At 36.5% G+C, this 16,016-nt stretch overlaps 1 protein-coding gene across 2 annotated transcripts in view; it reads right to left on the reverse strand.

Moving 5' to 3' along the window:
- LAMA1 (laminin subunit alpha 1) overlaps window positions 1-16,016 on the reverse strand; it is a 104,847-nt gene that overhangs the window by 7,919 nt on the left and 80,912 nt on the right. Inside the window, exons 42-58 of one of the 2 annotated variants that reach the window (XM_032987684.2) lie at window positions 15,222-15,338; window positions 13,257-13,439; window positions 12,781-12,935; window positions 11,463-11,606; window positions 10,532-10,665; window positions 10,134-10,284; window positions 9,475-9,599; window positions 8,345-8,495; window positions 7,114-7,258; window positions 6,342-6,483; window positions 5,067-5,181; window positions 4,698-4,868; window positions 3,843-3,994; window positions 3,144-3,329; window positions 2,519-2,681; window positions 1,287-1,399; window positions 24-213 (exon numbers count right to left, since the gene is read on the reverse strand). In XM_032987684.2, coding sequence (XP_032843575.2) covers window positions 24-213; window positions 1,287-1,399; window positions 2,519-2,681; window positions 3,144-3,329; window positions 3,843-3,994; window positions 4,698-4,868; window positions 5,067-5,181; window positions 6,342-6,483; window positions 7,114-7,258; window positions 8,345-8,495; window positions 9,475-9,599; window positions 10,134-10,284; window positions 10,532-10,665; window positions 11,463-11,606; window positions 12,781-12,935; window positions 13,257-13,439; window positions 15,222-15,338 — 2,537 coding nt within the window. Of the gene's footprint in view, window positions 1-23; window positions 214-1,286; window positions 1,400-2,518; window positions 2,682-3,143; window positions 3,330-3,842; window positions 3,995-4,693; window positions 4,869-5,066; window positions 5,182-6,341; window positions 6,484-7,113; window positions 7,259-8,344; window positions 8,496-9,474; window positions 9,600-10,133; window positions 10,285-10,531; window positions 10,666-11,462; window positions 11,607-12,780; window positions 12,936-13,256; window positions 13,440-15,221; window positions 15,339-16,016 lie in introns of those variants that run through there. The other variant, XM_042798055.1, reaches the window with a different exon arrangement.

Genomic DNA, 16,016 nt, shown 5'->3' on the forward strand with positions numbered 1-16,016 from the left:
GTACAAGATTGGTGGCTACCTACCGTATGCCATTTTCCATCACTGATAACAGCAGGGTGAAAAGCTACTGCTTTTCCTTTGCCTAGATCAAATGAGAAATAGAGCTGTCCCCCATGAAGCTGTAGGGCTGCATAATCAACCTGGTTCTGGTGAGCCATGTAGTAAATCAGGCCACTGGAGGCAAAGGTTCTGAGATTCAGCTGGACAGAAAGTCTAGACAATAAAAATACAGTGTTACTAAAAGATATTTATTCTGCACTGATTAAAAGCTTTTCTGGAGGCAGAAAACAGCCTCAACCAATTTATTATTATGAAAGGAAATCTATTATTACAAAGGCCAGAAAAGTAGAATTTGCATTGATTCTAAAAAAGCATGGCCTATAATGTATTTCATAATAGAGATCAAAGCTGTACCTGTCAGAGACAGAAAAAGTGCTTGTCACAGGGTGATCCAGGCTTTAAGAGGGACAGGCTCAGCTGTTTGCAACTGCAGGCTTGCCTGTTGCCCCAGAAAAAGAATGAATTCCAGGATAATTTGATGGCATCCATTGCTATTAGCCAGGCTTGCTGGGATATAATGGGCAGACTGAGAACAGAGGGAGGCTTAAAAGGTAGAGGAGCTGATTGAGCCATTTGTTATGGAGACACTAGGAACACTCTGCAATGCTCAATAATTACAACAGAAGGGCTAGAAAAAGGTCTCTTTTCTCAATGCCTGCAGAGGCTTGCTGAGTTGAAAGAAGCATATGCAAGTGGCTTGCAGGCTGTTTTGGGGACCTTGCTGGGAGCTTCTCAAACAAAGAAGAGTGGCAGGGAGGCTATCTCACATTAAGTCTCAACAGAATGATTCTTCTCAGTAGTCTTAGCTCCTTCAGTGACTTGGGGAGTGAAGTAGACATGGAAGGTTCAATCACAGAAAATCCAGAGGAGAGGGCAAGATGTTATTTGCATCAGTCAAAGGAACAGAGACCAGCTAAGCTCTGTATGTGGAAAACAGAAATCAAAATACTTACAGAAGGTATAGTGGGGCTCTTAAGTCTGAGGGGAAAAAAAATGCAGAACTCTGACCATGAGTTAAACTCATGACCACAAACCTGGGAAAGGCACACTAAATTACATTGTGGTGTTCATGATACCTTCTCCATGAGGAACCCACAGAAACCTGAAGTGAGGGCCATGTTCAAAGTTGGTACTGCCATTATCATTCATGAAAACCACCATTGTGCTTCTTGTAGCTCAATACAAGGTAAGACAACGTGTGGACGTGTAATTCCGGATATACTCACTTCTTCCTGACAGTAGACTGATTGAAGAGCAATGTCAAGTGGCTGCCTTTGGCAAGTCCAAACTGATGGGCACCTTGAACATGATGAGGTAGCTCATCTTTTGCACAAACTACCTGTTAATGGAAAGACTTTCTTAAGAAGCATAGTGTCAAGTGCTGACCAGCAAGTGCTGAGTAGCAATGTGCCTGTGCAGAACTTTGTAAAGAGCAAAACTGAGACACGATAACCACAAAGTGTACGGCAACATCAATTAGCAAAACTCCTAATCATTCTGAGCTATCTTTAGGCTCAAAAAGAACTAGTTTTAATGATTAAGCTATGTCTCATGGACAGCACTGATCTTTTCTACTGAAAAATGTTTGTAGTTTGAGAAATATTAATTATTTGTCTTAACTGATAGACCTTTTGATAACAAATGCTGGAAGACAGTACAAATTCAGTGTGAAAATCTTATGGACTTGGTAGAAATATTTTCCCACTTAGTGAGAATGCACATTTTTGTTATGATTTGGGGGATAGAGAGCTGAATAACAGAGTATGAGTCAATGCAAAACTTTAGCTCTAAAATGGACAGCTTATTTCTTTTTATAGCCACAGTTGTATGAAATGTATAAAATCCTGCTTTCTGTTGCCACAGAAAAATGATTTCAGGATGCTTTGGAAACACTTCATTATAAAGATGTGCAGCTGCAGAAGGAGAGAAGTAATGCTGCCTTCTCTCTTGGGAAGAGGGACTGTGTGAGAGGAAACAGGTGCCATGCAAGCTGCATTCAGACACTGTGCCTCTCTGGAATGGTTTGTGCCTCCTCTTTGACACAGAGCAGAGACTGCATGTGTGTGACCAGGAAAATATGAATGCTGAATTGCACAGCTGATGCAAATCTAAGCACAGAGCCACTTCGGCAGGAACACACTAAAGATAATATTTACTGTCAAGTCCTTCTGCTGGAGATTATTGCTCCACTACTACTTTTCTTTTTTAATGCTGCTGCCTGAACAATGATAAACCTAACTACATTTCCCTTCCAAAAGACCAGACTGCTACAAAGGTTTACATCACAGTTTTTCTATGAAAATAATAATTTCAAATTCATATTCAGTGAACTATGCCATACCATAGAATAAGCAAATATACACAGTCCGCACTTTGAAAATTCTCCACAATGCTAAAATGCATCGATCTGTTGAACACTTTCCTAGAAGAGGCAATAGAGCTTTGCTGGAATACATACTCTTTTTGTATCTGTAAGAGGCCTCAGGGGAACTGGTAAAGCCTGAAGTTCAGGTTGAATCTCAATGTCTTGTGGCTGTATGGCTGGTTTAGGCTTCTCTGACAAAAAGCAGCTGTCCATATCCACATGTTCATACTTCATGAAAGTAGTGAAATACAAAAGCCTGTGTTTTTAAAACACCTACATTTTAAGAAGTGAAATCCAAAATCTCTACATTTTCTAAGCACAAGGAGAGTATTTTACAGGGTCTTTCACTAGTAACAGGAGAAAGGGAAATAAGTGACATGCTGGGATGGAAAGACTGACGAGTGGCAAACAATCTGTCCATAAAACAATATTAATATCCTTAGAAAACCATTCTGTCTGTGAATGCAGATGAAACTATAGTAGAGAAAGTTGCATTTTGTGCAGCATCTCTATACATACTAAAGACATTTTAATGATATTGGAAATATAGTTGGCCATATCAATTTTCTGCCTGTTATATTACCCAGATCATCAGTATCATGCCTGTGTTATGTTAAAAAACAAGCAAACGGATGATGTCATGACAGAAATTACAAAGTACAATTAATAATTACTATAAACAGTTTTCCAAAACAGAGCAGCTACCCCTCTGACTTACTCCTTGTTAAAAATGAGATTGCTGATACAGCCATGAAAGGAGCCAGCCATTTTTAGCCCTAAGATGCCCTCTCCTACTGGAATGCCACCAGCATAGAAGTGAGAAATATTCATGGGGCTCATTTCTGCTGATGAACCAAGCCTCAATTCTGCAGGGTTACTTTCATCCACCTGTACAGTTATGATCCTGAAAGAGATAAAGTAGGGAAAACATTCAACAATGGCATTAGGCATTCATTTTCAAATGAAAAGCATTCCTTTCAGCCTTGAAAATGTCCTGCTCTGAGAAATAAAGATTCCATCACTTTAATAATCCTTTCAGTGTCTTAAAACTAGAAGACCTTCTTCTTTAGATATTTGACAAAGCTTTACCTGTTAAAAATTATATTTTTCAATTATTTTGATAGGTATCTTTCCTAATTGTTTTTATAGCTGTATTTTTTCTAATGCTATTTAGTATACTTTAGTCAAGTGGCCCAAGCTGTCTAGAGATTTTGAGAGCTTTTAACTACAACTTCATTAGTGGCTTTATGCTGTATACAATTACCGTGTAAATCAGAACATCTCCATTAACAGCAGAAAAACACAGCCCTGATTGTTCCACCTAATGAGCTAGCAAAGGCAGCTCCTCAGAGTGTGCAGTGAACTGACAACAGCATGCAGTAATTAAACAGGTAGGACTCTTTGCAGTCACATGTACCTCTTATTCCGGATTAGGATGACAGAGTGTTCTTGTCCATCACTGTATGTTCCATTAGTAGACTGAAGAATTACTTTTCTAGTACTTGCTCTATCTCCAGCATTAACATGCACTGCAAGATGACCATCAATCAGCATGATGGAAAAGAAGGGCTGTGGATTTAATCAAAAGATTAATTTTTAGCTATAACTCAATCTCCTGATACTCATTCAGTGTTTAAATAGAACACACTTTGGAAAAATTTGCTCCAACTTTGTTATAAACAAACTTTTCAATGAAATTCAGGGACTGGTAGGCTTGCATTGGTACCTCACGAAGTGCAAGGCCTTATAAGAGGAAACATGAAAGCTGAAAATTTCTCTAGTCATGATTAAAATTCAGGTTAAAATGCAGGAGTTTTTTAAAACCACCACCATCCCACTCCTCCTGCTAGAAAAAAGGAATAAGAAGAGGCAAGTATTTCTATTAAGACTTTGTCCTTGGATTCCAGGAGCAGCAAAACAGTCCACCAGCTATGAGAAAGCTGTTCATCTCAAATCTCACAATAACTACTTCTGACTAACAGAAGTGGAAAGTAATACTGTGTACATTTCATGTGCAGTTTTCCTCCATGTTGCAAAAGCATTCTGGGTCCTAGTAACCATAATATGTCTCTGCTAACTAATCCTTCACCTCTCCTCTGTGACAATGAATATTCTCTGTTCCTCATCTAGCCTCTGTAATAAGGCCTTTCTAAGCCAAATAATTTTTTTCTTTCTCATTCTTTGCAAGTTACAGTCATAAAAACCTGACTTGATATTACAAAATAAAAATGACGAAATCAAAACCAGAAAAATCTTTGTTTTCAGTACTTGCCAAATGGGCTTGTCTACGCCGTCGCTTTTCCAATCCCCTGCTGAGTCCAGCAAGGATGATGCCACTGCGGTTCTTTGTAGCAAAAGTTGCCATCAGTTCTGATTCCGGGCTTAAGGGCTTGGGTTCCAACTCAATATATCCATTGTTCAAGATGTTCACACTATGAATAGGCTGTTTTATGAGGAAGAGAAATAATTACTTTGTCCCCACATAGTACCCAGTAAGAAAAAAAAATAATTCAAGTATAGATTAGATTATCTGAAAATTTTTCAAGATCAGCCAATTTCAACTCACTGTATTCTTTCACAAACATTACTACTCATTGTTCGATAACAATAAAGATCAAGTCACAAAACCTAAGTCTCCTACCTCCAATACACAGCCTTTTCTTACTCCATATGAATTTCTAAGCAAGTCAAAGGTTGAACGGGATATTTCCAGATTCTTGATGCATCCCACATACATTCTACTAAGAAGACCTTTCCTGAAACACAAAACAAGGCTTTTTTTCCAAGGAGTAGTATTTGGAATCTCCTGGGAGGAAAGATTAGTTATCTTCAATAAGAAAAAGGGAGATCTGTTTTAAAGAATACAGTCAGCCCAGTGTAAGTGAAAACACAAGTAATTTGGGTATTCCTCTTAGCAGATACTAATTCTGATCTTAAAAAGTCAGATAACATTGTCCCCAAATGGAAACATAGAAGTGTGTAGTGTTGTGTTGCCATGCCAGGTCATTTTCCAAAACTTTAAGGTGAATCTTCAGATTAAATGTAACAGGTTTTGTGTCAGAGGCTAACTGTAGCTCTCCACTACCTAGCAATCCTTTTTAATTTCTTATCTCCAAAGGATGCCTAATTTGGTTTCAGGTTTAAGTCAGAGAAATCTAAGGTTGTCCTGCCATAATCCCTTACAGGCTGCTATGCCAGTTAAGATTAACAAATTTGTACCTCTGCAGTAACTGTGTAGAGACCAATACTGTCCTGGAATTTACCTTATTGTCAAGAGCATGCAGACAGTTAAATTAGATTTTTTTTTTTGCTATGTTTATCCTTTCAAAGTGAAGCCACTGGAAGAAATGTGACTTTACAAGTTCAGCAGGGATGTGCAATACAAAAAGTATAAACTAGAGACATGCTATAAAATAGATATTTGTAATGGTTTTCGCTGATCTGTTCACAACAGTTTCTCCTCTGTTCCAAGTTTCAACACTGAATTACAAGAATTCCTTTCTGAAGTAGAACTTTATCCTGAAGCAAGGTTTTGCCCATAAATGCCAAGTTGGCAATCACAAGCCTCACACAGGCAAAGATCAAAGGAGCATTGTTCCAGGCAGCAGTACTGAATGCTTTCCACAGCCCGACACAAAGAGCAGGCAGCTACTGTAGCAGCTGCTGTCGTGGAAATCACCCACGTAGGGGAAAAACAGAAGCTTGTCTCCAATCTGAACTTGAGTGTCAGACCTACCGGTGGCAAGTACCACATTAGAGTTTCAGGGCAAAAGACAGATAATTCTGTGGTATACACGGCCATAAACAAGACTTCAGACCTAACTAATTTTCACTAATTTCAGTGGAGATAGTTTGTTCAAGTCTTTCCCTCTACTTACAAGAGTCTTAGCAAAGGGGGGGAAAGAGAGGACACTACCTCACAGTCCTCGACCTTGGCAGCCCACCAATGAAGATTGGGTCCTTATCAAAGCGGTTGAGGTCTGAGGCAACCCCAGGAGATTCTCCTTGCTTGGTTTCTTTATAATTAAGGTTATATGCATCCATGACTGCCAAAATTCCTGCAAAGAGAGTAAAAGTCCAGAGAAGGACACAAATACAAATACACATTGTTCTATTTTGGCAATCTTGTTTCTAATAAAGGAAAACTTATTAATTGACTCAATCGTGTATGGACAATATTCTTATTTTTAGAATTAGTAATTTATTGTAATTCCAGCTATTCTGTTAAAGTCATTAATTTTTCTCTGCCAAAAACAAATCTGGGGAAGTCTACAGGAAAATATGCATATATATGAGAATATGTTATAACTATTAACATGTATTATTTGTAATGCATTACTTCACAAACATAGGCTCCAAAATACTGTTGTACTAGGTACTATTAAAATGGAGAACAGAAAACATGATCCCTGATATACAGACTTGGATGAAGATCTTTCACTCTTTAAAGACTATTGATATGGTTTTTGCCTGGCAGCTTCTGCACTACTTGCTCTTTAACAAATGTGCTGAACCAAGCACAAGATTTACACTGCTGTCCTAAAAGCAAAGTAACAGAGATCTGGCTGCTGCTAAAGAAACTGCATTGGAAGTGACCAAATTTGGATGCAGTGATGTTTCCTGTCAGTATCTTGGATATCTGTATTTGTAAATGTGCAGACACCTCTTTTTTTCACTCTGTAGCCTACCTTGTTTCTTGTTCCGACTGAATGAAATTTTGTACCATGTTCCATTGTTGTAACGATTTTCTGTTGTAAGAGTGAGAGGTCCTGAACCTAGATCAACAGTCAGTCTCACTTTGCCATCAACAAGCTCAAGGGACAAGAAATCTCTCTGGGAGGAAAAACAAAACCACAAAAAACAAACAAACATCAGATTAAATTCCTGGAAATAAAATCTTCCAAAAGGATGCATCCTTGGCAGGTTTGGGCTATTGTGTGAAGAAGGTTTGGTAACACTTGTACCTAGACTATTTGTTAGGCTCAAGGGAGTTATCTTTGCTATGTTTAGGAAAACTAAGTTACATGTACCTCACAAGGATGTATTTTTGGTTTGTTTTACTGTTATTCATACTTAAATGCATCATCAGTCTTCATTACTCATCAGAGGAAGGTTTAAATAACAAATATTACATTTGCTTTTTTTTGGATGAATTTGAGATCAATTTGATTTGACTGTAGGCAGCAAAGAGCTTCTTCACGTAGTAAAAAACTTTCTGAATTGTATTAGAAGTGCCCCCTCTGCACTGTAAAACTTAAGTCAGATATCATCATGCAATGTATTCAGGCAGTGAGTACCATAAAGTAAATGAATAATGCAGTGACTCTGAAACAATCTGTATCTAAACAAAGCTTTGTCCTCCTTCAGGAAAAGAAAACCACCAGCTAAATATGTAATAAACTTCATGACATGACAATGAAGGTCTGGAGATGGGTCTAGGTTATATTGTTGTTGCAGAAGAGTTTTATTTAACTTATTTCAGTTTACTGAATTCCTGTCTCATGGATTTAATTCAATATGCCTACCAAATACTACATTATCCTTCTGCAAGCCAAGTTCCAAAAGATTTTACATTTTGCAGAGGTTCCCCCAAGTGAACAAAAGTAGCTTGTTGTCCCTACTGTTTCTTCTTCTTTTCTTTGGTTAAATAATCATTAATTTTACTCTAGAATTAAAATGAATTATTGAGAATTCTTTTGATTGCTTAGTTTTGCCATTATTATATGTGAATATTTGCTTTGAAGAGTTATCCTGTCTTTACTCCTTTGCCTTATGATATCAACCATGGGTGATAATCTATACAAAGATAATATTTTGTGTTTTAATGAACATAAGCTGAAAAATAAAAAAAAAGAAAGAAACCATCAAGTGATCTAAACATAGTTTTTGACAGCTTAAGAATCTGATCCATTTTCTTACAGTGCCATTTGAAGCAAGATACAGAAGCAGCCCATTAGGTGAAAAGGTATTGAAAAATATTATTATCTGAGTCACTGTTGAACGGAGTGCCTTCTCCACAACTGAGTATCCACTGCCATCAAAATGAAATGAAGTGTCCTCATCCTGTGGGCTACAGAAGTGGAAAAGAGAGTTAAAAATGTTAACTGAAGATCTGTGTTTTTCTAGTAGTAGTTTTTATATGAAATATAAGAAAAATTAGATCAGTTGGTGCGGCCCCCAGGCAGTATGATTAGGAAGTGTGGAAAGAGACTTGAATCTTGATGTTATGCATAACAAGGATTCCAGCCAAAGGCCTCTTTCATTATAGAATCTCACAATACATGATTTAGCCATGAGGAGGGATGTATACAAAATAAAAAAATGTTCTTCCCTGATGTATGAAAAAAACCCAATGATTTCTTAAGGGAAAAAATAGTTGTTACAACATACAGTCTCTTACTTAAAACATGTCATCCATTTATCAAAATGCTTTGCATAACTGCACTTACAATGAATGTTCTATTAGCCCCTTTCTCTGCAATAGAATACTTGTAAAAAGTCTCATACAATCAAGCAGCACCCTCTGCTGTCTCTACACAAAACATTCTGCAAAAGGAGGTATGATGAAGCAAATTCCTTTTCAATTCCTTAAACATAAAAACAGTACAGTCTGCAATCCCCTTTCACAATGATTACAACAATGACAGAAAGCTCAGGGGCTATAGTTTTGCTATGGATTCTTTTTATAAGAGTGCTTTACACTGTTTCTTATCATAGGAAATAATAAATTTGTCTTGCTGGAAATTACTGGAAAGAAAACATTCCAAAATAGTTTGGTTCACTCACTGTCAGTCTCTACTTACAATGCACAAAACAGATCACAGCAACAGAACTCCTCTCAGAAAGTGATTAATAAGTGAATAAAATTCCATACAATTAAATTATTTCACACCACTGACACACTGAGATTACTGTGTTCAGAAGTCTATGTTAATGATCAAAGAAACACTGCAATTTGTCTGAGTTCATTAGTTTTAGCTAGCACAGAAATATATATTACAGATGCAGATTACTCTAAATCTGTTACAAAAAAGAGTGTGACAAAATACCTTCCAAAACAGCCATTGCACTTGCCCTCTCTTTCCATGTAGTTCCAAAGACCAATAGATTTGCCATTCAGGGATGCCTCTCCCATGCACCCTTTAAAGTGGGTCACCTTAACAGCAGGTGATTTCTGCAAGACAGTAAATACTTCATGAATACAACTAATGTTAAGTACACTGAAAATTGTGCAGTCAGATTTTTGCTTGATTGTTTACCTCAAACTCTAACTTTGCTAGATTTATATCATAATAGAAGAACAACACATTTTAGCAAAACTATTAACAATTATCATTTAAATCATAATAGATTAGTTTTGCAGCAAGTGATAAAGTGAAATAACTCTGTCCTTGACCTATTTACATGCCTCTTGGCATGAATAACAAAGGTAAACTAAAAGAAGCCATGAAAGAAGGAGATGAAAAAACAAATTAATTGTGTAATATCTATGTATCATGCATGCACACGTAGCCTGTCCTGGTTTTATGTAAAAATTTCCAGAGAAAATTAACTTCAGGATACTAGAACAACCTTATAACATCTTTGCTTTATGTTCAGCATACCTGACATTTCATGATGAAGTAACTAATTCATACAATTATTTCTAAGTCAAAAGTAACTTTCAGACATAAGAATACTTTACAGAATGATGATCTCAGAATTTAACCTTGATTTGCCCTCCAAGTCCTCCAATGAACATTAGGGTTGATTTGTTAACATCCAGTATGCTGGCTGTCCCCGGAGAGGTTGCAGATTTATATGAAGGCTTCTGATTGGAGTTCATTTCCTCTATGCTGAGTGTACCTGTTTTTCCAAACCTGACAAGTATAAATGTGAATAAATAGTTTTAGAAATCACCAGACTTAATCAACACATGCTATTGCTTTCTCTTTTTAAGGACAATAATAATCTTGTCACTGGAAAACTCAGAAGATGGTTTGTGGTGTTTATGCAAAGTTTACACACACTAAGTAGCTGGATATTTCTACAATACAACCATCGCATTAAAAAAAAAATAAAATCAATCTTCCTATCCAACATTTATGCCACTCTCATTTTAACTACCTGGTTGCATGTATTCTGTGCCATTTGTTGTTGTCAATTTGAAAATCAGGGTATTCCACTCTTGTTGATCCAGAGCCCAAATCCCAAAGAAGAGCTACCTTACCACGTCGCATCTCCACTGCAAGGAAGTCCGGCTGAAAAACAGCAAGGCTTATTCTAATACATGGCATCGAATGTGTAGTTTCTGTTTTGTGTATTTTAACATGTAATAAATATTGAGAAAGTCTTTCCAGACTCATGTCCCTACATCCCATATTACGGGACCTGACTTGTAGCAAAATCAGGCTGAGTAAATTTTTGCTCATTTTTACTTTTAATGAAACCAAAAAATTCAGCTTAAATACAAATAGGTGAATGTTTTCTTTATAGACGTATAAAAACAGGTAATGTACATACACATGTAGACATATAGAAATATTCACTTCTGAGTGTATGTGAAGTGATCTACCAGTTTGTGACAAAGAACTATCACATGATAGCATGCCACAAGGAGCTAATAGCTGTACATTTATTAGGATTAGAAGGAAGGAAGAGGAGGGCAATGTGACAGTGTGTCATCATGCTCCTTTTCAAGTGGGTGGATGCACCGTGCTCATGAGGGCCAAATTCAAGTCATATACTTCAGCATGCTATATGAAAGCATCACATAGTGTCACACTCCATGAGGTTAATGCACAGCATGGGAAAAGGAAGGAGGGGTTTCATGACATGGCCAAGAGGCAATGCTAAGGAATCAGGTGCTTTTATTCTCTACCTTTAAGGATCTCTGGAATCATCTAGGGCACAAAAATATTTCCACCTCAAGTGAACACATTTGTCTGCAAAGGACCTCACTTGGATATTTAGTTTGAAATCAAGTAGGAAAAAACATGTATGTGGTCATTTAAAATATTTGACTACCATCACCAGTGAATGTATACCAGAAACTTACCTTTCCATTGCTACCCAGGTAGAAAAGGAGGTTATCCGGTTCAGCAGTTTTCACATTGAGTGTCAAGGTGTTGTAATTCGTAGATGAAATTTGGGGTTGGTAGGCACGAATGCAATCTCTCTCTGCTGATACTGCAACTTTAATCTGGGGGGAAAAGGAGGAAAGGGAATTTAAACAAGTCTCAGTGTACACAGCACGTATTTCTGGAATACATAGTGTACACTTGGTAGTGTAATGACAGAAAACCCATTTTAACAACAGAAAAGCCTTAACTTCATCAAGTTCATTGAATATGTCTGTAACAACTAAATACATAAAGCACTTGAGTGCATATGTGTATGGACACAGATATATAAAGTTTCTTTTCCCTAGTAAATGTTTACAAAAAAACAGAACAAATTCTTAAAGTTGGAAAAGGGGTTTTTCTAATACTTCTTTTGACCCTCCCAGGAACCTCTGTGGTTTATGACTTCAGAAAATACTACTCCCTCTTTTCTGCAGTGGTTTCATTAAGCTTCAGTTGACTGTGACAGAGAAGCAATAACTATATAGTTAAGGAGATTTGCAGAAAGAACCGAAAGCCTTCTATTTTTTAAAACAAAACCTCCCTAAACTTTACAATAACATATGCATATTAAAGCCAAATGCATACCAAAAATTACTGAGTGCAAAGTCATTTTCATATTCCCCTCACAGTTTAATGAGGTTCATAGTACATTTGATTCACCTCTGTTGTCTTTAAGGAGAGAGCAGAGACTTAAAACCAAGTATATTATTTGTCTTAAAGTATTCTGGATGCACAGCAGCTTCTTGCAGAGAAGTACATATGGACATGGCAGGGAATAGATGGCAAAGTTATTGAGAGAATCAACACTCGTGAAAAAAGTTGTAATGGTACTTGTTATACAGAAGCACCCCACAACAATCTCTAAAATAAACTTAGAAATTAACATCTTATCCTGAAAAAATGGCAGCACAATCCCCTCGCTTGTCTCTTTCTCACCGAAATATCACTGTGATTGCTTTCTGACATACTGTATTTCATTATTTTTATAGGAAACAAAAGGAAATAGCAAATAAATTATTGCCTTGCTGTTCTAACAAACCCACAAATGTGGTAAGAAACTTGAAGCTAAAACTATAAGATGTACCAACAACCCTGCCAGTATGCTTTTAACAACAGTCAGTGCTCTTGGACTTCAGTGAGACCCTGGAACAAGCAGGTACTTTGACAGTAAATTTTAGTCTGTTTATTTCAAAGAACTTCCCTGCTATAAGTGAAAGTAAAGCCAGTTAAGTCTGGGATGATGGAACTTACAGATGCTGCCTGCTTGCGGGCCTGGCTGATGAGCTCTTTAATTTCAGACAAGTTTCTGTTCAGGTTCTCCTCTAGCATTTTCAAAGGTTTCAGCCTATCCAATAAAAGACTTGCTTGTGCTTCAACTTCTTTAACTTGTTTTCTAGCTGTGATTGCTGCCAAAACATAAGTGAAATGTTGAGGAAGGTTGAAAGGGAAATAAATGTACTGTTGATTGCTAAAATATTTAGCCAAGGTTGACCGTTTCTGATCATTATTTTTTCAGAAATTTTAAACATCAGTAAGGAATATGCATACTTAAGGGTATTCCATGTGACTCCTCTAGAGATCTTTTTTTAAAAGTTGGCACATTTTTATTGAATTAGGAAGAAACTTTCCATCCGTCAGACTCATATTTAATGCCTATTAAAACTGAATATTAGTACTGCTTCTGCAAGCAGTGACATTTCTAAAGAGCAATGAAGCAGCAAACTTACCAGCTTTTGATGAATCAGATATAAGTTCACTAGTTTTCCTCAATGTGTCATTAACTTGAGATAATGTAGAAGAAGTATTCAGTAGCTTTTGGCTGAAATCCCCAAAGTGACTTAAACCCACCACAGCACTGGTGTTTGCAGACATAGCCAGCTCTTTCACCTCAAGCATGTATTTCCTTGTATCTGAAACACATTTCCCAGGTTAAAAAAAAATTCACAGCTTTTGTACATACTCAGGGGTAATAAATGCCTGGCTTTGTAACAACACAGTTACAAACATAGTCAAAACACCAGAAATGCTCTCACTTATATTCCTTTCATAGTAAGAGTTATATTTTTGTTTTTATTCTTAAGTCTGTGAGGGGAGCTCCAAACCAAGACCTACTGTGATCTAACTTTGCCTAACTGTTGAATGTGCCATGGCTTACAGCGTGGGAAGTTTACCTTCTTTGAAACTGCAGTGCCAGGAGACTGGTGCAACTCCTTTTGCCCAGTTATTAAGCTGGAAAACAGCCATGGCTATTGCCCTGAACAATAAACACGGTAAATCTTCCCAAGCTGGTGATACAGATATGCCTATGGCTATAGCTATAGATTAAGTTACGCTTCTTCATACACACACAGAGAGAGGTATATAATAATAAAATATATTACACGCATATATAAAAAGTAGAATTTGCTGCAATTTTAATTAAGGCTCGTCAGTTTAGATTTTCAAGACTTTTGATCAAAAGACTTGATTAATCCAAGTTTTGAATTCTAGGAAAAAATGTTTTATTTTTCATGACCAGCTCTGAATACAATACAGACACAGAATGCAGTGTTAGGGAGCTTGATTCTGCCTATCCCACCACAGAGTTTATATGAATAGTTTATAGTGTTTAAGTTCCCTGAATAAGTTTTGGCATCTGGAGTCACTAGTCTGAGACTTATCTTTTGAATCCTACAGAAAACTGGTAAGGCAGAAAGTCTATTACATCCTTTTATTTGGGCTACTATCACTTATATTGTAAGTGCACCACTCAATCTCATCCTGCCCCTTACACCCCCTGTGCCCGGAATAGTGGGAAGACGCTGCAGCTGACAAAAAAGTCCTGATTTATGTCTGCAGGGATCCTATGATTTTTATAATGCCTTCATTTTCAATGTGTAGCTTTATGTTAGATAACATTCTGCAATTAATATCCAGTGTAACTTTATTACCAAAATCATCCTTTAGTGTCAGTTAAGAGCCCAAGTTGCAAAATGTCTATTTTAAAGATTTCATTTATCATTCTAATCTGTATATACGGTACAACTCAACAACACAGGCAGGAGATCTTTATGACTGTTTTAATACCTTAAAAAAAACATTATTAAGGTTGGCAAAGTATTTCAGAGCCTCTTATTTACAACTTCAAAGACTTCTTCTCTATTAATACTTTCAATGATCTCTAGGCTTTGACTTTATCCAAAATAATATTTTTTTCTAAAAAAGGGAGTTATTTTGTTTTGGAAAAACTCAGAAATAACATTTTAATTAGTTAAATGAAGTCAGCATTCACAACAAGAAAACATTTGGATGCAGATGATAAGAATCACAGCACAGTATGAACAATTTTGAAACAAGTTATCAAAAGAAAGCAAAACCTCGCAGTTCCATATAGAAGTTTCTCTCAATGTGGGATGAGATATTCTAGGACTTCACTTTCTTCTCATCAGTGTAATTGTATTGCTTTCAGAGCTCCTCCTGATTTATAGCAGTGTGAAATGGGAATCAAACTACAGACCTTACATGATAACCCAGTTATGTTTCATGGGTTTACTAAAAAAAATGGAAAAAATTCCTTGTATGGGAAGGAGGCTAAATGAGTCTCCAGTACGGCTTATTGCTAGGTCTCTGCAATCAGGCAATGAAAAGGATTTTATTACAATTGTACTGGACAGTTCTGTAATAAGAAGAATGTCAATATAAATTTCACTTACCATTAGGCAATGCTCTTAGTGTCAACAGGGAATCATTAAGATGGTTGACAATTTTGTTAGTACTTTCCTGAATCTTTTCTACCTTTTTGTTCAACCCATTCAATCCAAATAAAAGGCCTGTTGAAAGAAATAACTGTGATTTTTCTATGCACAAACAAACACCATACAGCCCACACAAAGCCTATGTATAGGGATAACAAGCATTCATTTATTTAATCAATAGAAATTTTTTTTTTGTTTTGTTTTTTTTCAACAGAAAGAGAATTTTACAATCAGGAATGCAAAATGAATACAGTATGCACAGATAAGTGGGCACTGTTTCATACAGAGTTACCCTTTTTAGCCAATTTCATCTGACTGAATTGGTAGAAACATAGTCAGGAAAAAGCTATAAATGAAAATGATTCCATGACTGTGGATTCGTAATTTTTATTATGTTCTTTACTTGTTTTGATACCTGACAGGAGCCAAAGAAATGTTTTTCTTTTATCTATTTATGATCTGTTTGCAGAACCCTCTCACTAGAAATGAAATTATGTAGAACAGAAGGAATAAAACCAGTATGTATTCTGTCCATCTGAATTAAGATAAAATGTATACATATTTGCAAAGCTGTTGATATTAAAAGCAGACCATTTTACAGTTACAATTTATCTCTGTGAAACATTCACTTTCTATCCAACATTGTCCAAAATTTTCCTTAGGGCTATCCTCTGCTCCTATACAAAGTTTGTGTTCAAAATTCTTTTAAATTTCCATGGTGAAGACCTTCAATGCCTTGTCAATATATTTGGA

Source organism: Tyto alba, unplaced genomic scaffold, assembly GCF_018691265.1.
Source record: "Tyto alba isolate M040663 unplaced genomic scaffold, T.alba_DEE_v4.0 Super-Scaffold_27, whole genome shotgun sequence".
NCBI lineage: Eukaryota > Metazoa > Chordata > Aves > Strigiformes > Tytonidae > Tyto > Tyto alba.